Source organism: Antechinus flavipes, chromosome 3, assembly GCF_016432865.1.
Source record: "Antechinus flavipes isolate AdamAnt ecotype Samford, QLD, Australia chromosome 3, AdamAnt_v2, whole genome shotgun sequence".
NCBI lineage: Eukaryota > Metazoa > Chordata > Mammalia > Dasyuromorphia > Dasyuridae > Antechinus > Antechinus flavipes.
The window spans coordinates 228,364,330-228,387,263 of record NC_067400.1 but is presented as its reverse complement, the minus strand read 5'-3'; the positions used below and the strand labels follow the sequence as shown (position 1 = coordinate 228,387,263).

At 32.5% G+C, this 22,934-nt stretch overlaps 1 protein-coding gene across 3 annotated transcripts in view; it reads left to right on the top strand.

Moving 5' to 3' along the window:
- The window catches only part of LOC127553697 (cohesin subunit SA-2-like), a 121,780-nt gene that overhangs the window by 70,688 nt on the left and 28,158 nt on the right, over positions 1-22,934 (top strand). For all 3 annotated transcript variants that reach the window (XM_051984610.1, XM_051984611.1, XM_051984609.1), the window contains exons 25-30: positions 868-960; positions 1,283-1,433; positions 3,375-3,523; positions 4,206-4,307; positions 6,557-6,720; positions 6,836-6,964. In XM_051984610.1, coding sequence (XP_051840570.1) covers positions 868-960; positions 1,283-1,433; positions 3,375-3,523; positions 4,206-4,307; positions 6,557-6,720; positions 6,836-6,964 — 788 coding nt within the window. The remainder of the gene's footprint in view (positions 1-867; positions 961-1,282; positions 1,434-3,374; positions 3,524-4,205; positions 4,308-6,556; positions 6,721-6,835; positions 6,965-22,934) is intronic.

Here is a 22,934-nt window from a genome sequence, read left to right as displayed (position 1 = left end):
GCAAGCAGCTTTAAGTGACTTTTCCAAGGTTAGATAGCTAGGAAATGTCTTGGGCCAAATTTAAACTTGGGTCTTTCTGATTCTTGGCTCAGGACTTTACCTATTATGTAACATAGTTGCCTGAGAGACAATACTTGACATGTTCTTCTTGAACTTAGAATTAGAGCTGTAGTATGACAAAGTATATCATTGTAACTTGTTAAATACTCTAATCTGGGGGAGGAGGGAAATCTTTGGTGATTGTTGTTCTCTTCCAATTTCTGAACTTGAATGACTTTAAGATCTTTTTTATTTTAACATTGTTTCTTTGATGTCCCCTTTGTAGGTCTTTGCAATTCATGCAGTTCTTAGAGCATAACAGAAAATTTGGCAAGCTTATGTTGATAGTGTTAGGGGGTTTAGAAGTAATTTGTTTTCTGGGAAGAATTGTATTCTCTGATGCAAAGTGAAGTGAGCAGAATCAAGAGGACAATTTGTATAGTGTCAACAATATGGTAAAACTTAACAATTTTGAAAGTATTAGGAATTTTGATCAGTATAATGACCAGCCATGATTCCAGAGGACTAAATGATGAAAAACATGTTAGCTACCCCCTAAAAGAGAGCTTGTAAGACTCAGAAAATAAGATTTTTTGGGATATGGCTAGAGAAGAAAGTTATTTTGCTTGATTCTGCATGTTTGTAATAGAGTTTTTTTTGGTTTGTTTTTTTATTTCGGTGGAGAATGAAGGATGGGCTGGATATAGGATGGGAAGAAAGGTGAATTTTTGTTGATAGAAAAAAATTTATTAAAGTATAATTATAAAACAAGTGCTTTGTTCTGAAAGAAGTTCCCTAATTTTTAAAGAGACCTAAAAATATTTTCAGGAAACTCTTGCGGAATTGAGTGAAAAGATGACATGTTTCCGCTTGATATGTGAATCATACCTCAACCATCATAATAAGGATGTGAGTGAAAAGGTTGGTGTTAACAGTCTATTTTCTCTAGAACTTATTATTTTCTTTCACCAAACCAAAAATGAAAGCCTGTATCTTATAATTATTTACTCTAAGAACTTTTTTCTTTATAGTGAATCTTGTCCTCTTATACTAAGACCTTCAAACTGAAGGTTTTATTAGAGATGATGTAGTCTCTCAGGGAGAAAGAAATGGGAAGTGGGATGACATCTATGGTAGATTTTTTTTTTTTTAATTTTGGGGGTAGATAGATGGAGGAGTACATTTAGTGGTGTTTTTCTTCAGGATTCTAAAGTTGTTTGTGTATGTGTGCTTATGTTTTTAGGCCTTCATTCTACTATGTGACTTGCTGATTGTTTTAAGTCACCAAGGTGTGGATGAGGATGAAGATTTTTCATTGCTCAAGTTTCTTCCTGATCACGATCTACAGTCACGAATGATCGAGTTTGTCAAGGATCACGTTTTTGGGGAGAACAGTAAGTATAGCCCCGAATCATACTTTTTAAAGTTCTAGAGCCTTCATCAATCCAGGGAAAGACATGGGAGAGAAGGGGTGTGTGTAACCAGAAGTAAAGATTTGGAGGTTTCTTTTGTTTTTTTGCAAGGCAGTTGGAGTTAGGTGACTTGCCAGGGTCACAGCTAATAAGTATTAAGTATCTGAGTCTTGATTTGAACTCAGGTTATTTTGACTTAAGGGTCAGTGCTCTTATCTACCGCACCACCAGCTGTCATGATCTGGAGAATTTTATAGCAGTCCCACATATTTTTAAACTTCTAGTCCCAAAGCATCTTTTGTACTTGAATGTTTAAGGTACATATTTAGGAGAGGTCATTTTATTAGATATGCATATTGGCTATTTGGCTTTTTAAAAATAAACAGAAAATTATAAATTTATTTTCTAGTTTCTGAGTTGTCAAGTAATCTTTTTTTTTTGGGGGGGGGTATCTATACCTTTTTTGTCATATTTGAAAGGGCATGTCCACATGGGCATCAGCCATTGGCACTCCACAATGATAACATCATAACATCAGATCCAAATATGTCTCTTTTAGATCATGTTTTCAGACTTGATGCCAATATACCTAATATTTAAATAACCCATTTCTTCTCCTTGTACTTCCTTGTTTTACTCTAGTTCTTTTCTGTTGATCTTAGTTCTGGCCACAATCTCTCGTCTGTTTTTTCTTCCTGGCTCCATCAAAATTCCAAACCTCTTAATGTTACCCAAGTTTAAAAGTGTCATAATTAGTGACACTCAGTATCTTGTTTTTTATAAAATGCTTAATTTATCCTAGAGAGCAGCTAGGTGATACAGTGAACACAGTGACACAGGAAGACTCATTTTCATGAGTTACAATGCAGCTTCAGCTTTATTAGCTCTGTGAACTTGGGCAAATCACTCAGTGCTGTTTGTCTTTTTTCCTCATTTTTAAATTGAGCTAGAAAGGAAATGGCAAACCATTCTAGTATCTCTACCAAGAAAACCCCAAATGTTGACACAAAGATTCAGACATGATTGAAACTATTGAAAAAAACCTAATAGCATCCTACCATTATCTTTTAAAATACTAGCATTTTTTGATATTTGATATTTTTTTTTTGGAATTCATTGAAATCTTTTTCTTAGGAAATTTGAATTTATTTTGAATTAGATGAAGTAGATTAAACTTATTATTCAAACCTTTTAGTCAGAATTGACTTGCTGAGATTTAGGATTTTTCTGTTTTTAATGGTTTAGGTCTGATTTATTATTAAGTATTGATTTGATGAAAAGAGATCAGTGTTAAATTCTTCTTCTTTCCTCTTTTCCTTTAAATTTAGACCAATATTCACTGACTCTACTTTGTAGTTAGTATTGTCCTTTCTTTTCCTCCTTCTACTATTGATAAAGATGCAGAGGATCTTGATTAAGACAAATGGAATTTTCATTTTATAATTTTGCTATTGTCCAAAAGCACTGAACAACTTCAAATTATTGCTTAAATATTGAATCAAGCATTGTAAAGGTTATGAAGTCATTCCTACAATTGAAACTTATAGACTTATTTTATGTATAAGCCAAGCCTGCATGAAAATATGTTACAAAGGGGCAGCTAGGTGGATAGAGCACCAGCCCTGAAGTCAGGACGACTTGAATTCAAATCTAGCCTCAGACACTTAACACTTCCTATCTGTGTGATCCTGGGCAAGTCACTTACCCCCAATTGCCTCAGCAAAAAAAAAAAAAGAAAAAGAAAAGAAAAGAATGTTACAGAAATATCCTTTAGTATCTATTAAATAGGAACTGTTGTGTTGGGTAGGAGGGGAAGAGATGTGGGTAGATTGAATGTGTTGGAAGTTCAATTTGCTCACATTTATACAGTGTAAGTGAACAACAAGTTATATATCAAGAGCATAAATTGAATTCTTTTCCTAGATTTGCCTGAAGAGATGAATAGAGAAGAAACTCATAGACTGGATTCAATATACAGAAAACGGATTATTCTGGCTGAATATTGTAAACTGATTGCTTATAATGTGGTGGAAATGATGACGGCAGTTGAAATCTACAAGCATTATATGCAGGTCACTGTGATTCTCCACTATAGATTAAATTCATGATATGCTTTGCTTTTGATATTTGTTAGAGTGATTTTTCACAAGACCAAGGCTGTATGTAAAATGCCTGGATGACATTATTGGATATGATCTTTGGGTAACAGCTTGGCATGTTATATTCCAAATTATCCTGTTTATGTAATCACAACTTCTCCTATCTAAAGATTTATTTTTCCAGTTTGAGGATAATTGAATCTCTTTGACTTGATTAATCTTTGGCCATTTGTCCAGGGCTTGTTAGAAAGAAACTAAATTTCAGTTTTGTTAATGGTTCCAATTTCTTAAGAGGACCAAGACTAAGTCCTTGAATCTTACATATTGGTTACTGATTATACATTATAGCCTTCTGTAGTAACCTTTAACTACTTTGTTTTGTATTTGGGCCATTAGCTTATATATAGGCTGATATGCTGTATCCTCTGGTTTTTAAATTTTATTTTGTATAAGTTGTATTTATTATTAAGATGGACTGTAGAATTGAAAGCACTTTAAATCTGCTAATGATAAGATAAAATTTTACTTTTTAAAATAAGCCTTTTAATTGGTATAAAGTTGATAAGAAGTTAGTGTGGCTAGTTTGTGAATGTTTTTCTGTGACTATTTTTCTCTAATGGTGTCATTTTGTTCTTTTGTTTCATATTTTTATTAGACATACCATGATTTTGGTGATATTATTAAAGAAACAATAAACAGAACGAGACACAATGATAAAATTGAGAGTGCCAGGACGTTGATTGTTTGTTTGCAGGAGGTAAGAAAAACAATGTTGGCTGTAAAATTCTGACATATAAAAGTAGAGATTGATTTTCCACACTACTGAAAGGTGAGCCGTCTCTTACAGGAATTTTTCCAGAATCTTGAATAATTGACACCATCATCAAATTGATGCCTATATCTGTAGTGGTGTATGTTTATGATGCTGGATTGCCCTCCCCCTTATTTTTACTTCTTTTTTTCTTAAAAAAAAATATATTGGATTCAGAAGCAGAGATCTAATAGTTCTGTACTTGCTATGTACTTTGTTGCATTCATTTGAGGTTGACAGAGTGCTCTAATATTGCTCCATTATTAATAAGTTAAGGAAAACATAGGCATGAAACAACATATTCATGTCGCTAGTGTGAAATTAAGGCAGTGTTTGGTGTGGTCTTTCAGACTTTTTACATGCAAGTACTCAATAAATGGCATGGACTAAGCAACTGTTGAATTCATTAGCCAAGATCATACCTTGGTTTTTTCTTTTGGCCTATTCCCTTGAAAGAGTATTTTTCTGAATTCTGAGTAATTCTTTACTTTCCTTTAACTAGCTTGCCAAATAGGTCCCTGAAGTAAATGGCTATTATTTCTCCATCAGAGACTGGTAACAAAATGCTGGCTGTAGACAGCTACATACTTGGGGTGTTTCTTTGACAGTCTGCAATTCTAAACTTTAACTGAGATGAACTAGTGCCTACTGGAACAGATTGTCTTTTGGAATGCTTATTATTCAAGGACAATGGTTATGTGTCTTCACTTGATGGGTGCCAATTAGTTCCTGACAGTGTTTGTGCTCATTATCAGCTAGGCTAGTGTTGTTATATTTTAGGCTGAAGTTATAGTAAAGAAAAGAGAAATGTTACATTTTGCCCACCACCTTTCTATCTCATTAGTAATTTTAAACCCCTTTACCTCAGACTTCTGAGCTCCTATCATTTAGAGAAACTGGACATCTAGTTTAGCAACTGTTTTAGCCTGATCTACTTGTACATATCTGTTTTTAAGCTGCAGAACATGTTTCTCCTAGAGTGACTGATACATGAATCCTTGCTACTATTTCACATTCTGCCAGATGCTTTATATTCTGGCCTGAGTCCCTGAAATAGGAGCTAAGGTGAGGGTAAACAGCAGCCTGTCAGAACCCTGTGTTTATATATTACACACAGATCATTTCAGCTTGACCCCTGTTTGACTGTGTTGATTTTGAAGTTAAATGGAACTTATTGTCTATTTCTGAGGGATTTTTAATGGCTTGGCATAGTTCTTCTTTAATGGGAGGGGGAAAAGGGGCCATTATTAGATCATGTTTAAAAAAATATTCAGCATAGATAATGATGCTTCCTCAACATTTTCCCCTTCCTTCTCTTTTTTTTTTGAAGTGAACTTGGTAAACATTAAGAAATAGGAGTATTTAAAAATTTATAAAAGAATAGAATGATGATTGTATATGACATTATAAACATATATTAGGTTTAAAAAAAAACCTATAAAACTTTAAACAATAGTAATAAAATTGTCCTATTTGTCTTTGTCCCATTTTGAACTTCCTTTTTCTCTCTTTTATTCTGAACTTTTATATGAAATGAAATGAGCAAATTCATATACAAAGTATTGTATATGAAATAGTGAGTCTTTTACATGCAGCTTGCCTTTCTGTTTAAGTATATGATGCATTCAGCATGTTAACCTTTAACTATTGTGAGCTTTTCCTTAAATGCTTAATGACTCCTTTTTTTCTTAATATTTTTTCCTTTTTGGTGCAAGGAACACCTTTTCTTTAGTTCCTCTCCCACCTCACCCTGCAATATTGAAGAGGAAAAAATAGATTAAAAACCATTGTAACAAGTATGTAGTTGAAGTAAAACATTTCCACATTGGCCTTGTCTGAAAAGGTATATTGCATTCTATATACCTCAGCTTTCTCTGAGTATAGGATTTCTTGGCCTGCTTTGAGTTTTGCTTGTGTTTTACTTCGGAATGATTGGTACTGTCCAAAAATGTTGCTGTGTAGATATTGCATTCCCTGTCACCTAGTGGTTTTCTAGTAGGTGACCACTTGACCTATGATGTCATAGAATTCATGCTTCCTTGGGTAGTTAAGGAAAAGGTGTAAGATCATTTTCCAACACTGTTTTTAAAATTCTATATAAAAATCCTCAGTGTCTACAGATCTCAATATACTATTGGTATTTTCTTGAGGATTTTCTTCTGTGAAAAATGTTTGATGATATTTGGATTTTGCAGTTATATCAGAACCACATGGCAACCTATCGGAGCAATAACAGTCGTAAAAAGCAGGTTGACTCCTCCGCTTCCTTTGCCAGTATTAAAGAACTTGCTCGTCGATTTTCTCTCACATTTGGCTGGGATCAGATGAACTCCAGGGAATCGATAGCTATGATACACAAGTATGTACTTCAAATACTATTATTTTACTTTGCAGTTTTTCTGCTTTCAACCTGGATTTTATAGGGATTTTTTTGGTTTTTATCTTTTTTTTTTTTCTTCTCTTTTTGCTAACAGAGAAGGAATTGATTTTGCATTTCATGGAGATAGTCAAGATATAGACTATTACCTCCCTCCCAATCTAACCTTCTTGGCAATCATCAGTGAATTCTCCAATAAACTACTCAAACCTGACAAGAAGCTGGTGTAAGTTTAACTATGTTGTTTGATTATTGTGTTTGACCTATCAAAACATAAAACAATGGTAAGAAACAGGAAAGTTTGTAGGGGTTGTGTGTGGAACCAACTTACATTGTAGGTGAATGGACTTAGGAGTTAAAACATGTTTTGTGTCTACCTTTCTCTGTATAAATGAGGTTCTTGGTCTGAAATGTGCATCATAATCTGTGTTATTGCCCATATTGTATAGGTTGTGAGTATAGTGTGCCACAATCAAAGGCACATGAAACTCAGCAAGACTGTGCATTGAATCTTAATTTTTCAGGCATGTTGGTATGATTATTGCTGTTTGAGTGATGGCAGTTTCTTTAGTAATTTTTACATAAAGTTTTCTTATTTTTTCCAGATTACAATTATTCATTCTCTCTCTTCTCCCCCTCCCTCTTTCCTCCCTCTCTCCACTCTTCCTCTTTCTCTTTTCCTACTTCCCTCTCTTTCCTTACCCTCTCTCCTCCTCTCTCCTTTCTCATAGCCATTTGCATTCTTTTCTTTTTGTTTTTGTTTCCCAAGTTAATAAAATGTGTTGTTTCAGTTTTATAACTGGACAACATATATCCCGCAGAGTTGTTGCTCTTTTTAATTACTCGTAACAACTCGGTTCAGCTTCATCAACAAGCATTTATTAAATTTAATTAAAGAATTGTGCTGGGTGCTAGGGATAAAAAGGGAAAAAAAACAGTTTTTGGTCTAAAAGGAACTTCCATTCTTCTGGGATATAGTTAAACATATGTGCATATGAATATAGACAAGGTGATTTTTAAGATGGGAGAGCATTTACAAATTGACATGTCAGGGAAGGTCTGGATTAGAGGTCTTGGTTGCATTGGTTTTGTGCTTTCAGGGAACCAGGGTTTTTAAGAGGTAAAAGTAAGGTAGGAGACCATTTCAGTCATGAGAGACAGACTGTTGTTATATTTATATGAGGCACAGAGATTAGGAGCTCGATTGTCATGTACAAGCAGCAGTAAGGTGGCCAATTTGGCTGGAACATAGAGTATGTAGACTAAGAGTTCTTAACCTTTTTTGTGTCGTGACCTCCTTTGGCAATCTGGTAAAGCCTATGGACACAGGCCCTTTCTCAGAAAACTTTTTAAATGCATAAAATAAAATACACAGGGTTACAAAGGAAACAAATTATTTTGAAATATATTTGTCAAAATATTTAAAAACCAAACTTCAAACAGGTTCCAGGACCTGAGGTTAAGATTCTCTTATAGATCATCAAGGAGTAAGGAAAGTGTGGCAGGATATGAACAGACAATCCTGATGTGCAGCCCCCAGAAATGAAGTAGCTTTTGAGACATATCCAGAAAGTCTAAACTTTGAAAGAAAGCATTGAAAATTCATGTGTTTATGTGTTGTATACATTTTAAGTGGCTATATCTTGAAAACAGGGGAGTATTGATTTTTTCCTTTAGTAAGGGAGTATAATTTATTGGTCACACCTGTCATGTGGTTGGCAGTCGCCATCAATGGTTACATCTTTAAAAAAAAATCTTGTGTAGGAAAGCGCACGGATTAGAATATAAATAATATAAAATATAATATAAATATAATATATTTATTACCTAATATAAAAAATACAGGAATGGTTTAGATATTAAATCATAAAATGGTCCAGATTGTATGGTTTTTTTCCTCCTGCACATGGTAGTTATTGAAATTTAGTTTACATTTTTTGATGCTTTGCTTTATATTTTGGAGCAACTGATAAATAACATTAACAAGGGTGCTTTTAATTGTCATTGTATAATGAATATTTGTGATTAACCAGGGCAAACAAGTTAAAGACAATTTTTGGCTTAGTGTAACAAAAAAGTTTGTTGACAATTAGACTTAAAAGTGTAAAGGGCTGCCTCAAAAAATAATGACTTCTCATCACAGGAAGGCATCAGAGTCTGCATGGTCACCTGAATTCAATTTGAGAAATATTTATTAAATATCTACTATTTTAGGGAAATGATAAAAGTTCATGTGTGTCATTGTGACAGCTAGTAGGCAGAAAAAAATATAACCCTAAGATCACAAATTTGGAGCTCAAAGGTTACTTAGAAGTTGCTCTTTTATTTTACATATGAAGAATCTGTCCCATTGTGGAGCAAAGACAGCTAACATCAGAAAATTGGGATTTAAATTTAAATTCTGCAACTTAAAATCTAGTGTCTTTTCCATTGTGTCAAACTGCTTCTTATAAAATTATAATATTACATAAATAATAAAAAATATATTTTTTATTGTGAGCTTAATGTAAATTTTTGTTCATATAAGGGATAATAAGAATTTGTATACAGCAACATAAGTCTATTGTTTTTAAGTATGAAATTTAACATAGTAGTTCAACATTGCACTTCTTGCCTCTGTTCCCTTGAGAATCTTCTTCCATTTGTATATTTTTAATGTTTCGTTGATTTTCTTTTCCTCCTTTTTTTTTTTTTTTTTTTTTTGGTCCTCTTGCCTTCTTCCCCTTGGGGAAAAAACCCCAAAAAGCCCAACCACTCCTTTTTATTTATTTTACTTCATTTACTTATTTTGGGGCAAGGCAGTTGACATTAAGTGACTTGCCCAGGAGAGAGGCTAGACTTAAACTTAGGTCCTCCTAACTCCAGGATTAGTGCTCTTTGCTGTGCTATCTATCTTTCCCAAAGCCCTCCCTTTTAGCAAATGTAGTCAAGCAAAACAAATCCAAATGCTGGCCATGTTTGGGAATGTAGATCTCATTTTTTACCTCTGATTCCCTTTGAGAAACATGAGTATTCTGGAATCTTGATTGCACTAATCATAGTTCTCAAGTTTTTCAATTATTTTTATTTTTTAGGATTTTAATCATTTTGCAAATTATTCTGGTTCATTACTTCAATCTGTGTCTTCATATAAATCTTTCTAGGTATCTTTGACTGTCCCTCTCATTACTTCTTAAAGCAAAATAATATTTGATTATATTCATAATCCATGATTTGTTTATCCATCCTCCAGTTTCTGAATGCCCACTTTATTTCCCGTTTTTTCTATAACAAAAAGTGCTCCTATCTATCTAATATATATTTTTAAAATATGTTTTTATTGTGTTAATATACTAATAGTGAATTATTATGCTTGGCCTTCCTTTGGCCATGCAACAGTTATCATTTTATTTTGTCACTCTTATCAAGTTAGTGAATGTAATTTATATTTTCTCTTCTTATCATTGATGATTTGGTCCATTATTTAATGTGGTTGTTGGAGTTTGTCATTTTTCTTTTGAGAACTACATGTTAATATCTTTTAAACATTTTCCTATTGTCAAGAAACTCTTGATTTTATATATATTTGTATAAATTTCCTATGTATCTTGAATATAAGAATTGTATCAGAGAAATTTGTTACAATATTCTCCCAATGAACTGTTTTCCTTTTTTAAAAAATATTTCCACAGAAGTCATATTGTAAAAGAAAACATATCTCCCATCCTAAAAAAAATCCTCAAGAAAAGTAAACTTTAAAAAAAAGAGAGAGAGAAAAAGAGAGTATTCTTCAATTTGCATTCAGACACAATCAGTTTTTTCCTCTGGGTATGGATAGGATTTTTCATCATAAGTCCTTCAGAGTAGTTGTGGATGATTGTATTGCTGAGAAAAGCAAAGTCATTTATAATTGATCATCCCAAAACATTGCTATTACTCTGTACACAGTACATTTCTCTTTGTATGAGCTCATGGAGAACTTTCCAGGTTTTTCTGAGAACATCCTGGTTGTCATTTCCTATAGAGCAATAACATTATATCATAATCACATACCATAATTTATTCAGCAATTTCTCAATTGATGGGCATCTTTTCAATTTCCAAATCTTTTGCCCTGAGAAAAATGCTATTATAAATATTTATATATATAGGTCCTTTTTCTTTTTAAAAATTCTTTTTTGGGATTTATGCCTAGTAGTGGATCAGAAAAATTTACTTCAAAATTACTTTTACAATTACTATTGCTAACTATTTCCCCCCATTTATTCTTTCTCCTTTCCCCCATCCTTCCTCAAAAGAGTTTTGCTACTGACCGTGCCCTCTCTTTTATCACCCTCTTCCCCTTTTCCATATCCCATTCTCCTTTTACATTCCTTGCAGAGTAAGATAGATTTTTATACTCATATTGAGTGTGTATGTTATTTTCTTTTTGAGCCAATTCTGATGAGAGTAAGGGTCACTCATTCACTACCCCCCTTCTCCCCATCTACTGTAAAAGCTTTTTCTTGCCTTTTTTGGGGGGGAGGGGGGTACATAATTTACACTATTCCACTTCTCCCTTTCCTTTTTTCCCAGGACATTTCTTCTCCATCACCCCTTAATTTCATTCTTTTAAAGATATTATCTTCATATACAACTTACACCTCTGAATGCCTATATTCCTTCTAACTGCCACAATAATGAGAAAATTTTAATGAGTTACAAGAATCATCCTCTACAGATAAACCATATGAAGTCCCTTCTGTTAACATTTTCCTGATTACCTTCTTATGCTTCTCCAGGGTGCTGTATTTGAAAATTAGATTTTCCATTCAGTTCTGGTCTTGTCATCACAAATACTTGAAAATTCCGTATTTCATTTTCCTCTGAAGGATCATACTCAGTTTTGCTGGGTAGATGATTCTTGGTTGGAATCCTAGCTCCGTCGTTCTCTGAATACCACATTACAAGTCCTCTGGGCCTTTAATGTAGAAGCTGCTAAATCCTGTGTTATCCTGTCTGTGGTTCCAGTATACTTGAATTCTTTTGTTTTTGGATGTTTGCAATATTTTCTCCTTGATCTGAGAGTTCAGGAATTTGGCTATAATATAACTGGGAGTTTTATTTTGGGATCTCTCAGGAAGTGATCAGTGGATTCTTTCAATTTCTGTTTTTTCTTGTGATTCTAGAATATCAGGACATTTTTTCCTTTGTACTTTCTTGAAAAATGATGTCTAGGCTTTTTTTTTTTGATCATGACTTTCAGGTTGAATAATTATTTTCAAATTAACTCTCCTGGATTTATTTTCTAGGTGAGTTCTTCTTCCAATGAGATAGTTTACATTACTTTCCAATTTTTTCCAGTTTTGTTTTATTGTATTTTTATTTCTCATAAAGTTATTAGGTTCCATTTTCTCAATCCTAATTTTTAAGAAATTATTTTCCTCAGTGAACTTTTGTACCTTTTTTTTCCAATTGGCCAATTTTGCTTTTTAAGGCATCTTCTCCTCATCAGCTTTTTGTATTTCCTTTTGCACCATTCTCAATTCTTTTCCTACTTTTTCCTCTATCTCTCTTACTTTATTTTCAAAGTTCCTTTTGAGCTCTTCCATGGCCTGAACCCAATTCTTATTTTTCTTGGAGGCTTTGGATGTAGGAACCTTAACTTTGTTATCTTCTTCTGAGTGTGTGTGTTTTGACCTTCCTTGTCACCATAATAACTTTAAATGGTTAGGATTTTTTCTGCTGTTTGCTCATTTTTCCGAGCCTATTACTCAGCTTTTAAGTCTTTGTTAAAGTAGGGGTCCATTTCCTGTGTGGAAGGTCCTGAGTTTGTGTTTTGTGCAGCTACTTTCAGAGATCCTTCTAGAGACCTAACCACAAAACCTCTTTTCTTCCCTGAAGCTATTAGGTGTGTCTCTGCTCCACTGTAGCTGTAAGAACCAATGTGCTGAAGCAACAGAGTCTAGGGTTGGGGCTGGGAATGCACTTACTGGCTTTGGGCACTGGACTCCTATCCTTGCCACAGATCATTTTTGTTCTTTGGTGCTCTGGGCTGAGAGGTCTAGAAGCCACCAATACCTCCTCCCACTGATTCAGAATTCTCTTTCTGCTTCATTGGCTGGGGCTGCACAGCCTCCATTGGGACTACATGCTGGACTTCCACCCTGGTGCCACAAACTTTTTCTGCTGAGTTTCTAAGTTGTCTTTGACTAGAAATTGGTCTATTCCATCTTTTTGGATATTTGATGCTCTAAAATTTGTTGAGAGTCATTATTTAAAGGAATTTGGAATGGTTTGGGAGAGGATGGATGAATTCCTGTCATTACTCCATCTTGGCTTTGCCTCTTGAGAGGCCTGTTTCCCTTCTAATTCTAATAGGACTAAATTAATTTGTATATAAAATTTTCAGTGTTATATAATATCAATAAATTAATTAATAAAGATGTATTAGGTACTTTCCATGTGTATGAAGTGCAGAGAATATAAAAAGTAGTCCAAGACAGTCTCTGCCCTCATAAAGGTCAAAATCTAATGAGGAAGACAAAATGAAAATACATGCAAACAAGCTATTTATAGTATAAATAGGAAATAATTAATAGAGTGAAGGCTTTAGAATTAAGAGAGCTTGGGATAGTTGTCTTTTAAAACGTGTCATTTTGTTTGGGTCTTAAAGCCAGCAAGTAGAGTTGAAGAAGGAAGAACGTGCCACGAACAGGGAATAGCTGAGTGAAGAAATAGAATGTCTTGTAAATGGAACAGCTAGGTGGTCAATGTCATTTTATCGAAGAGAATGTATAGGGAAGGTATAAGAAGATTGATAAGATAGAAGGGGGATACTTTATGAAAGTTCTGTGGATTTTAGAAGATTTTGTCTTAGATCAATATTGAACCACTGGAATTCCTTGAATATGAGAGGGCATGATCAGACCTGAGCCTTGGAAGAATCCCTTTTAGTGGCTGGATAAAGGATGGATTGAAGTGGAGAGAAGCCTAGAAAGACTAAAGATATTAGCCGGTCTTTTAATATCCTACATCACTTAATTTGTTAATAGAGTCAATTATTTTTCATTGAAGTAAATCAACATTATCTTCAAAATCGATACGTTTTTTCCTTCCCTATACTTAGTTTTTAGCTTTTTTTGTCTTTTGACTAGCATTTCTAGTACTATCTAAAATTATAATGGAAATAATGGGCATTCTTACTTTACCTCAGATCTAATTGGAAAGAACTTTCTTCCTTAGAGGTAATGATGGTTTCTTGTTTTAGGTAGATTTGGCTTACCATATTAGGAAATAGCCTGTAATTATTCCTATATTTTTAATATGTGTTGTATTTTTGTCAAAAGTTTTTTCTGCTTACATTGATATAATCTTTTGCTTTTAATTGTTTATAATTTTCCTAATATTAAACCATCCAAATATATAATCTGCTTAATATATTATTGCTGCTTATTTGCTCATATTATTCAGTAATTTTGCATTCATATTCATTAAGGATGTTTGTCTCTTTTTTCTTTCTCTACTTTATCTCCTGATTTAGGTAACAAGAACTTATGTAGCTCACAGAAGCTGTATGGTAGACATCTTTTTTCTTATTTTTGGCAAAATATTCCGTTTTTGAGTGTTTGATGGAATTTTATAAATCCATCTAGCCATGATTTTTTTTTAGGAGTTTGGGGAATTCATCTATAACTTCCTCAGCTTCTTTTTCGGATTTTTAAAATTATCTATTTTGCATTCTATTAAAGTGCTTATGCATTTTTGTAAATAATTCACTTATTTAAGTTATTGGCATGGAATTGTGAAAAATAATTTTTAATAATCTCCTTTTTGTTGTAATTAAAAATCATTTTTTTGGGGGGAATCTAGTTAGCTAATAATTTGTCTATTTCATAAATTCTATTATGTATGCAGTTTTAAATTTTTATATTATTTTTTAAAAGAATAGAAAAAAAGGAAAAACAAAATAAAAATAGGACATTGTCAGGTACCCCACAGAACATCAGGGAGGATTCAAAATGCATAACAATAACTCTTTACATTTGATTTATTTCTTCTGTCTCTGCTAATTCTTCTGCTATAAATCTATACTTTAACTTTCCTTGCTATTATTTAATTCCCCTCCCCCCTCCCCAAACCTGTGGATGCTTCCCTTATCTTCTTCCACCCACCGCTTCTCCTGATTTCTTTATAGATTTTGCAAGGTGCTATATATCCTTGATGACATATATATAGTGTTTCCTAGTTAACTCATTTATGATATAAGTAGTTTTTCAGAAGTATGAATCCTGCTACTCTCTCTAATGCCTCTGTCTATTCTTCTGCACGTCATTTGTATAATATAATTGCTATTTTTACCTTTTTCTAGGCAGTTTTACTTTTTTATTTTTATTTTTTTAAGAACTTACCCAACTCTGCCCTGATCTTTCTTTTAAGTTACCCAGTTACTAATGTCAATCTTAAACATAAGGTATACAATTCCAAGTAAAAACCATAAACAATTTGTTAATGTTGAAATTGATCTTTGAGATTGGTTTTTATATGTTGAATTTTTTATTCAGTTCAGGTTTGGTTGAAAAGAAAGTCCTGAAAATCTGCAAGTTCATTGAATGGCCTTTTCTCTCTCTCCCACCCCCCACCCCTCCCACCCCCCAATTTATATTATGGATGATTTTGCTGTGTATGATATTTTTGGCTTTAGGCCTAGTTCTCATGTTTGTTACTTTATATGATTTCATGACCTGTATTCTTTTAGTGTGGTTGACTAAATGTAGCTCCAATATATTTGAATTGTTTTTTTCTTGTTTCTTGCAGAATTTACTCTTTGACCTAGGGGTTTTGAAATTTTGCAGTAGTATTCCTGTGTTTTCCACAAAGGATTTCTTTGAGATGGTGATCAGTGAATTTTTTCTATTTTTACTTTCTTTCATGTTCCATCACTCCAGGAAAAAATTTTTTTTAATTATTTCTTGTTAATGTAAAATTGTGTGAAGGTTTTTTTTTTTTTTTGGTTACAGTTTTTAGTAGTCCAATTATTCTTATATTTTCTCTTCTTGATGTATTCTCCAGATCTGTTGTTTTTCTTAATGTTTCACATTGTGTTCTGTTTTTTAAAATTATTATTTCTTGGTCTCTTATGATTTCACTGGTTTCCTCTTGCCTAATTTTAATTTTCAAAGAGTTATTTTTATCTTTGAGATTCTATGTCTTGTAGTTAGTTATTTTTCCCCCCATAATCTTTTTTTTTCTCCTTGGATGGTTTTTATTTATTTATTTTAGTTTTTCTTCAGTAACTCTCATTTGATTTTTACATTCTCTTTTGAGTTCTTCTATCAATTCTCTCTGGTTAGGGAACCATTCTTTCGGGTAGAAGATGAATTCCTGTCTTCACTATTCCATAGTAAATTTTTATGAGTTCTTTTGTCTTTCCTAGTCCATTTTTTTTTTTTTTAATTAGAAGTATTAGGGTAAGTATCTATAATCCTGTGGTGAGAGGATAATCCCTCTTCCTTACGACCTGGAACCCCAAACCAAGAACTTCCCCCTCCTGTAAGTGCCACTGCTGGCGACATCCCTGCCCTACGGCTTTTTCACTCACTGACTGCTGGTTCTTTCTTGGGCAGGGCTATGTTTCTGTAGCACAGCTGGGCTTAGAGTTCCATATCAGCAGAGGTTTCCTCAGTCTTTCTGGGCTCAGATCCCCAACTCCATAAGCTGCCCTGGAGATGTTTCTATAGTTTCTGCTGAGGGGCCAGCCAAACTCAGCTAGCTCCAGAGCTCCCCACTTGGTGTTTGTGTATAGATAGCTTGTAGGTGTGTTTGTACTTCACACAGGTTAATCCCCAGACTCTTGTTCTGCCCCATCCTCATGATCTTTCACTAATCTGTGTTGATCCTGAAATGCAAATTTGTGAGGGAAATATGGAGATCTTGAAAGTTACTTACCTATTCCGCCATCTTCCCAGAATCCTCTATGCAGTTTTTAAAAAATTGTTTTATCTTCTTTTGGTTTTGCAGGTTTTCTTTAAGGATTTCTTTACTGTGCAATTTGGTGCTTATATATTTTATTACTTATTTATAAATTATTATTTTTGTTAGCTTTAAGTATAATGTCATTTTCCTTTTTAACCATGCCTCTCTTTAATCTTGGCATGTCTGAGATCATAAATGTTATCCCTGCTTTTTTAGATTTACATGAAATCATATACAACGGATTCATTTTTAGGCCCTCATTTTAATTCTATATGAATTGTGTTTCAAGTATATTTTTTTATAAATCATGGATTCTACAATCAGTCAGTAAACACTTATCAAACACTTAATTTGTACCAAATTCAATGCTATCCTACAAAGAAAGATAAAAAGACAGTACTTCCCTCAAGGAGCTAATTCTACACTTGATCTTAGCCAAAAGGACGAGAAGCGATAAGGAGCTAATTCTAATGGAAGAAGAAAACACATACAAAAAAGCTGAAAAGAATGGGAGAGTGGGAAGTATCCAATCATTCAGCTGTCAAACTAATGTTCTGTAGCATCAGTTTGATCATGTGACCATCTATGCAGTCAACTTTTATTAGTTCCCTTGTACTTACAAGATAATTGAGTTGAGCTTGACTCAGTCCATTCATTTCGTAGTCCTTTGTAGAATTAATAATTCAAGAGGTCCAGTAACCAGTTGATGATGGAGAGATTAGCTCAGAAGAAAGATTCAGGATGAATCTGAGAAACATCCTCATAGAAATGAAAATTAAATTCATGGAACTCATAAGATTACCAAGCAATAGATAGAACAGAGAAGAGACCTCAGGACAGTTGAGACTAGAAAGGTAAGAACAAGTAGAATCAAATGAGACAATCATAGTTCATTCAATTAAAGCTTTATCTAATCATAGAAATAGCTTGATAGCTTTTTTTTTTTTTTTTAAGATAGGCATTGAAGATAAGTGTAGATTTTGTACCTTTGCCAATCATTTTTCTACCAGCCAAACATCAAAAAATACCTACAGTTTCTTGTGGTTGTTTTGTGTTCAGGAATCTAGGAATTCTCTTGAACAGTCTTGACTTTTTCAGTTGAGCCAGTCAAGTCTTGAGGATGGTTTCAATTCCTTGTAAGTAGTCCTACCACAAGGCTCAAATACACACAGTCTTCTGTTTGACTTTTGAAGCTCTTCAAAACCTGACACCGTCCTTACTTTGCAACCTTTTAACACTTTTACTTCTCTCTAAACATTACCTTTGCATTCTCTTTTTCACCACATTCTGTCTCCTATGTCTGTACTTTAGCATTGGCTGTCTCTTGTGCTTTCCTTCATATATGCCTCTTAGCTGCCTTCAAGATTCCATTCAATTCCCACCTTTTTTTCCCCGCCTTTAAAAAAAAAAATTGTTTTTAGTATTTTATTTTTCCTTAGTTCCAAACAATTTTTAACATTCATTTTAAAAACTTTGTTTTCTAGATGCTCTCCCTTCCCCATGGACCTCTCATTGGGAAGAGAAGCAATTTGATATTATGCATGGTAGTCATGCAAAATAAGTTTCCATATTAATCATGTTGTGCAGTTCCCACCTTTTGTAGACAACCTGACCTGATTATCCCCAGTTGTTTCTGTCTTCTATTTAACTCCATATATGTGTAGGATTTTAAAAAAATATATATTTTGTTTTTGTCTTCTATTTAACTCCATATATGTGTAGGATTTTAAAAAAATATATATTTTATTGAAATTTTTTATTTTTACATTGCATAAACTTCCCCTATATCCCTTAATTTTTTCTTTTCAAAGCACTATCATATACAGAAGAATACTTTAAAAATAAATCAAGGAAAAAAAGTGGAAAAAAGTCAGCAAAACTGACTGTTACATTGGATAAGTCTTAAAGTAATGTTTAATACATGGGGAGTTCTCATCCTTGAAAGGGAATAAAGAGAGATATTCTTCCATATCTCTTCTTTGGGGTCACACCTGTTCTTTTGTAATTTTATAACATTCACTTTTTTCAAATAAATTTTTTTTTATTATTTTAAATTTCATCTTTTATCATCAAAAATTTCCCCACTATTCATCTCTTATCTTAGAGAACTATGATATATAATAATATTTTTAAGGAAATAAAAAGAGGGGAAAAATCAGCAAAAATGATCATAATGTTGAAAAGATAGGAAAAATATGTTCAGTATAACACCTTTGTTCATCTCCCACCTCTGCAAACGAGCAGAATAAGAGTTGTCTTCTCATATCTGCACTTTGGTGTCATGCTTGTTCTTTGTAATTTTGCAGCATTCAGTTTTGAATATTTTGTGCTTCTTTTCATTTACATTGTTGTAGTCATTGTGTATATTATTTTTTTGGCTCTGCTTCATGGAAAAAGTTTTCATATGTGTCTATATTGTTATAATCATGTGCCATAATTTGTTGAATCATTCTTTATTTGGTAGATATTTACTATATTTCCAATTCTTTATTATCATATATTTTGTTACATATGTAGACTTTATTTTTGTTGGTGATCATCTTCTTGGGATTTAAGCTTAGTAGTGGTATATTTAGATCAAAGAGTGTGAACATTTTAGTTATTTTCTTTGCATAATTCTGTATTGCTTTCCCAAAGATTTATGTTGATTTATAACTTCATCAGCTATGTACTGGTGTACCTGTCTTGCTATAGCCACTCCAACATTGATTGTTCCCCTTCTTTGTTACTTTTTCCATAAATTAAGGCCCGAGATTTGTTTGTACATTTATATTTGGTTTATTATTTGTATTTTGGATCATTCTTTACATAGTTGTTAATAGGTTGCAATTTTTCTTTTGAAAACTGTTTATATCGATCCCTTATCTATTGAAGAATGGCTTTTGGCCTCATATAAATGTCATTTATCTAAATATCTTAGATTCAAAATCTTTTTCTGAAAATTTGATATTTGACTTTTTTTTTTTTTTTTGCTTTTCCTAGATACTGTATTTATGTATGTGCAAAAACTTTTTTAGTTCCTTATATTTAAAGATATATTTTATTTTTTGTTTACCCCCACTCCTTTTTTTGGTTAAGAACACATTTTCTACCTGTAGCTGTGAATGATATATAATCTTCTCTTTTAAATTGTTTTATGATTTTTATTATTCAGGTCATGTATTTATTTTGAATTTTTATATACTGTAATGCAAAGTATCAGTCTAAACATAATTTTTATCAGATTGCTTTTCAATTTCTCCAGTAGCCCTTCTAAAACAGAAAGTTCTAAATAATGTGTTGTAAATAAAGGAATATTGAATTTCATGTTCCTGATTTTTCCCTTGCCTATTCTATTCTAATGATTTGCTTCTGTGGTTTTTTTAAACTAATTCCAGATGATTTTGAGGATTGCTGCTTTATGATTTGAAGTTTAGAAGTACTTTTTTGGTTTTTTTTTTTTTTTTGATAAATAAATTGACTTTGGTAGTATTTTTCCTTTTATTATATTAGCACTTAATAGTCATGAGCACTGAATATTCTTTCATTTCAGATAACACTAGCTTGTAAATTCGCATTTTTAAATTCAAGTGGTTTCTCCTTTCTCTCAAACAGATAGAGAGAAAGGCCACACAGAGCTTTGTGAAGGAAAAGAATAGCACTGGTACCCTTTCACTTAAGCAAGGACAATCTATATTTAAATTCTTTTTTCCTTAAAGAGCACTTCTTTGTATGTATCTAGTTATTTACATGTTCTTTCCCCTATTATTTTCCTCAGTTTAAGATTTTTTTTGCTTCCATAGCATAGCAGTTTTTATATAAAACAGAACACATAGTAAATGTCCAATAAATATTTGAGGTTTTAAAATTTAATTTCAAAAATTGAACTTAATCACTAATTTAAAAAGTATTTCATTATACTATGATTGAAATGGAAAAAATAATATGTAAAAAAAAATCAGGAAGGGGTACTGATTGAAAAAATACATTAAAAACTGGAAAAAGAGAGAATTAATTTAAAATTCATTTAAAAGGATCACAAAGCCAGCAAATAAGTACAAAAGAGCTATTGAAAATTAGAGGAGAAATAGATAAAATGGGAAACAAAAAAAAACTACAGAAGTGATAAAAACTAAGAGCTGATTATTTAAAAACATTTACAAAATTGATTTTTAGCTAACCTTATTAAAAAGAGAGGAGAGAATCAGAACTAATCAGAATAAAAATATTGATAAGAATCTGCTATGCATTTATGCCATCAAAATTGAGAACACAAAAGAAATGAAGAAATACATTTAAAAATGTAAATCCAAATTAATAGAAGAGCAGATAGAGATCTTAAATAATACAGTCTCAGAAAAAGACATAGAACTAGCTGAAAAGGAACTACCAAAGGGAGCAGAAAAAACTGCCTTTCTTGAATTCACAGGAGAATTCTATTAAACTTTTAAAAGCTCAATTAGTACCATATTATACAAGTCATTCTCAAAAACTGAGAAAACAACAAACACCTTACCAGACTCTTTTCATGAGACAAGTAGTCTTAATACTAACCAAGGAAGGATAAAGCCAAGGATTATAGTTCAATATCATTAGTGAATATTTTGAATAAATTCAGTTACAAAGCGCTTGTTGAAACAACTTAAAATTGTTGGAGACATATTCTTTGTTGATAGCCATAACATTGTTCATATAGTAAAAATGATATAAATATAATAAACACAATTTAATAAAATGATGCTACCAAATTTACTATATTAATTAGTGGTTATTTTAATACTGTAGCAATCAGATGACCAAAGGGTACTTTGCAGAACTAGATAAAATATTAAAATTTATTTGGAGAAATGTCTAGAATGTCAATGGAAATAATGAAAAAAAGTAGCAAGTAAGGGAAAATAGCCGTTCCAGATCTCAATTTATATAAGAAAACAATGAGGTAATTATGATGACTGTAACTTGCATTTATATATACTTTAAACATTTGCAGCATGTTTTATTATTTCATTTTATTTTATTTTTAATTATAGCTTTTTATTTACAAGTTTTATGCATGGGTAATTTTACAGCATTGACAATTGCCAAACCTTTTGTTCGACTTTTTCCCCTCCTTCCCATTCCCTCTTCCCAATGGCAGGTTAACCAATACATGTTAAATATGTTAAATTATAAATTAAATACAACATAAGTATACATGTCTTAACAGTTGTTTTCTTGTACAGAAAGAATCAGACTTTGAAATAATGTATTATTAGCCTGTGAAGGAAATAAAAAATGCAGACAGAAAAAACATAGGGATTGGGAATTCGATGTAATGGTTCTTAGTCATCTCCCAGATTTCTTTTGCTGGGTGTAGCTGCTTCAATTCATTACTACTCTATTGGAACTGATTTGGTTCATCTCATTGCTGGAGATGGCCAAGTCTATCAGAATTGATCATCATATAGTATTGTTGTTGAAGTATATAATGATCTCCTGGCCCTGCTCATTTCACTCAGCATCAGTTCATGTAAGTCTCTCCAGGCCTTTCTGAAATCATCCTGCTGGTCATTTCTTACAGAACAATAATATTCCATAATATTCATATACCACAATTCAGCCATTCTCCAATTGATGGGCATCCACTCAGTTTTCAGTTTCTGTCACTACAAAGAGACCTGTCACAAACATTTGTGGACATACAAGTCCCTTTCCCTTCTTTAATATTCCTTTATACCTTTGTGATATAAGCCCAGTAGAAACATTTGCAGCATATTTTATATATGTTACCTCATTTGATTCTTAAATCTTGATCTATTTCTCAGTTAGAAGACTGAGGCAAATGGGAAATTAAATGTTTTTACCAAGGTCACACAACTAGCTAGTAAGTGATTGAGACCAGATTAATCTTGGGTGTTATTTAAAAATAAGGGTAGGTGCAATAGGCTAGACAAAGAAGGATCAGAAACAGTGAAATTCAATAATACACTAATGAACTAGAAAACCATTTCTTAGGAAAGAACTTATTTGACAAAATTACTGGGGAAATTACAAAGCAATCATACGAAAAATTGGTTTAAATCAGCACTTTACTCCATATCCCACAACATATTCCTAATGGATCATACCATTCACGACAATAAACAGTAAAGTATTAAAAAAAAGTGTTGTTCAAACTGGGAAAACATCTTCACAGTTAAAGGTTCTGATAAAGGCCTCATTTCCAAAATATATAGAGAACTGACTCAAATTTATAAGAAATCAAGCCATTCTCCAATTGATAAATGATCAAAGGATATGAACAG